We start from the raw sequence: 2,774 nt of genomic DNA, 5'->3' as shown, positions 1-2,774 counted from the left end.
TCAGTCCACTGGCCCAGCAGCATTGCGACCCATTCTCCAAGCACGGCCTCTGGCGTTGCGACTGCACAGAGAGCGAGCAATAGTCGCCAAAAACACTGATCTGTGTGCAGCGGATCTCCATGGCGGTCGCGCCCAGCGAAGGGACAACCGCAGGCCTCGGATGCTCGCCCGGATGCGGACTCACCGTGCGAGTTGCAGCCCCGGAGGTGGCCGACCCAGCTCACCCCCAGAGAGGCCATGCCCAGGGTCAGGCATAAAAGGGGGGTGTTTTTCCGTCCGTCCGTTCACTTTCTTGCAAGTTCCTCGTGACCCCGGCGCCAAGGTCCCTCCGGCTCTTCTCCGAGAGATCATCTACCAGCGCTGGCAACAACCCCCCGACGGCAGGGGCTACTCGAGTAGTGCATCGTACCCGTCCTCATCCAGCACCCTATCTATAGCGTGAGCACTTCAGCGCTGCGACATGCGCTATCCTCAGCGTCTTCAGCGTATCCTTGGAGTCGGGTGGGCGCCGCCTGGGCTACTTTGCTGATCGCCGTCCCGTCTGCGCTCGCGCTACTCTGAGGAACCATCTATCTGGCGTGCTCCCAGAACCTTGAAAAAAATACCCATTCCTCGCCACAGGACACCGGGCACGGGACTGGTCACAGTTAGGTAGGAAGGTGAAGAAGCCTGGCTCGGACTGGTCGACTGGTCGACGCTATGGATCGAAGCTCAAAGAAAAAATGGTCGCGATGTTGGACAGCTCGTCGCGCTCGCTCGCTCGCTCGCCTCGCTCGCTCGCTCGATCTCGCTCGCTCTGTACCGAGAGTTGTCCTGCCGCCTTCGAGATATGGACATCTTTCACGGCGACCACGGCCCCACGGCGGTCGTCGATGCCTCATTGGCGGGCGTGCGGCTGCAGGCCTACGTCGCGCGGACGTTCCGGGAGAGCGTCGGCCGTGGCGTCGGCACAATGCACGCCACGTCCAAGGTTTCCGCCTTTGAGATTGTCCGCGCCGGTCGGGTCTACGTGAACGGTGCGCTGGCTGCCGGACGGCGCGTGCTAGAGGCGGGAGACGTCGTGACTGTCGCACCGGCGGCAGCCGACGGCGCGGCAGCCGCCACCGCCGTCGCTGACCCGCCGGCGCGCCGTCTCGAGGGGCGGTCGAGGATGGCACTGGGAGGAGCGACCGAGCCGCAGCGGAGAGAGGCGCCCGAGGCGGCGGCTGCGGCCGAGGCCGCGGCGTGCCGAGACGCCTTTCGCGCCTACTACTTGCAGCAGCGGCTCTGGTCAGCGGAGGAGTGGCCTGCCGTCGAGCGTGCCTTTGCACAGCCGCTCCCGCTGACGGTGCGTGCGGTCCTCTCGGCGGCGACCCACCCGGACGCCACCGCGGCGCTGAGGGCCATTTATGGGGACGAGCTGCTCGAGGCTGGCCTGGCTAGATGCGCGAGGCGCTTGCAAGACACGCCCTCCCGTCCTCCCGCCCTCAGCTCCGAGGACCCGTGTACCAGGTTGGCTGGCTGCCAGGCGCCTACCGGCTGAGGCTGGCAGGGGAGGGGCTGGCAGGGGAGGGGCCGGGCTGGTGCGGCGGGGCGGGCGGCAGCGAGCCGGGAGGCGGCGGGACGAGCGGCGGCGGGTCGGGAGCGGCGCAAGGCGAGGCGCTGCAGCGGCTGGAGATGCAAGGCGAGGTGCTGCAGCGGCTGGAGATGGCGCGAGGAGGAGGCGGCCTCGGTCGGCTTGCCACGCGCTGCGGTGCAGGAGGCAGCTCTGGCCGCGAGTAGGCGCAGCTGAGCGGGGAGCTGGTGGTGCAGGTGCCGAGAGACAGCCGAGAGACAGCCGAGAGACAGCCGAGAGACAGCCGAGAGACAGCCGAGAGACAGCCGAGAGACAGCCGAGAGACAGCCGAGAGACAGCCGAGAGACAGCCGAGAGACAGCCGAGAGACAGCCGAGAGACAGCCGAGGTACAGCCGAGGTACAGCCGAGGTACAGCCGGTAGCACACACCGAGACAGAGATCCGAGACTCCCCGAGACACCGCCGAGGCCAAAGCCTAAGGCGCTCGGGGTGCGGCAGAGCGGTGCAGCCAGCGCCTCTCCTTCACGCCTCTCCACGCCTCTCCACGCCTCTCCACGCCTCTCCACGCCTCTCCACGCCTCTCCACGCCTCTCCACGCCTCTCCACGCCTCTCCACGCCTCGTGCCGCGCCGCAGGAGGCGTCCGCGATGCTGCCGGCTCTCGCGCTCGCGCCGCGGCCAGGCCACTGCGGGCAGAACCTCTGCGCCGCGCCAGGCGGAAAGACGCTGCAGATGCTCGACAAGCTCGCCGCCTCCGGCGGCGGAGAGGGCGGCGACCGCGAGGGCGGCAGCAGAGGCGGCGGCGGCGGCGACAGCAGGGGAGGCGGCGGCGGCGAGGGCGGCAGGGGAGGCGGCGGCGGCGAGGGCGGCGGCGGCGAGGGCGGCGGCGGCGAGGGCGGCGGAGGGGATGGCGGCGGAGGGGATGGCGGCGGAGGGGATGGCGGCGGCGGCGAGGGTGGCGGCGGCGAGGGTGGCGGCGGCGAGGGGTGGTGCGGGCTGCTCGTCTCCAACGACCTCGAGCGGGTGAGCTGGGCGAGATCTCGGCCGAATCTCGGCGAGATCTCGGCCGGATCTCGGCGAGGTCTCGGCCGGATCTCGGCGAGATCTCGGCCGGATCTCGGCGATATCTCGGCCGGATCTCTGCGAGTCCTCGGCTAGATCTCGGCGAGGTCTTGGCTAGATCTCGGCGGGTCCTCGGCTAGATCTCGGCTAGGTCTTGG

General features: G+C 69.4%; 1 protein-coding gene across 1 annotated transcript; it reads left to right on the top strand.

The window, feature by feature from the left end:
- Positions 1 to 829: 829 nt before the first annotated feature.
- Positions 830 to 2,577, top strand: EMIHUDRAFT_123034 (hypothetical protein; the record flags this gene model as incomplete). Its single annotated transcript, XM_005784188.1, has 2 exons — positions 830 to 1,327; positions 2,191 to 2,577. Coding segments are annotated over 2 exons (885 nt in total), but the record flags the coding sequence as incomplete, so codon positions are not given.
- Positions 2,578 to 2,774: the final 197 nt, after the last annotated feature.

This window comes from Emiliania huxleyi, assembly GCF_000372725.1.
Source record: "Emiliania huxleyi CCMP1516 chromosome Unknown EMIHUscaffold_1718, whole genome shotgun sequence".
In the NCBI taxonomy this organism is placed as follows: Eukaryota; Haptophyta; order Isochrysidales; family Noelaerhabdaceae; genus Emiliania; species Emiliania huxleyi.
This window is presented reverse-complemented; position numbering and strand designations above follow the sequence as displayed.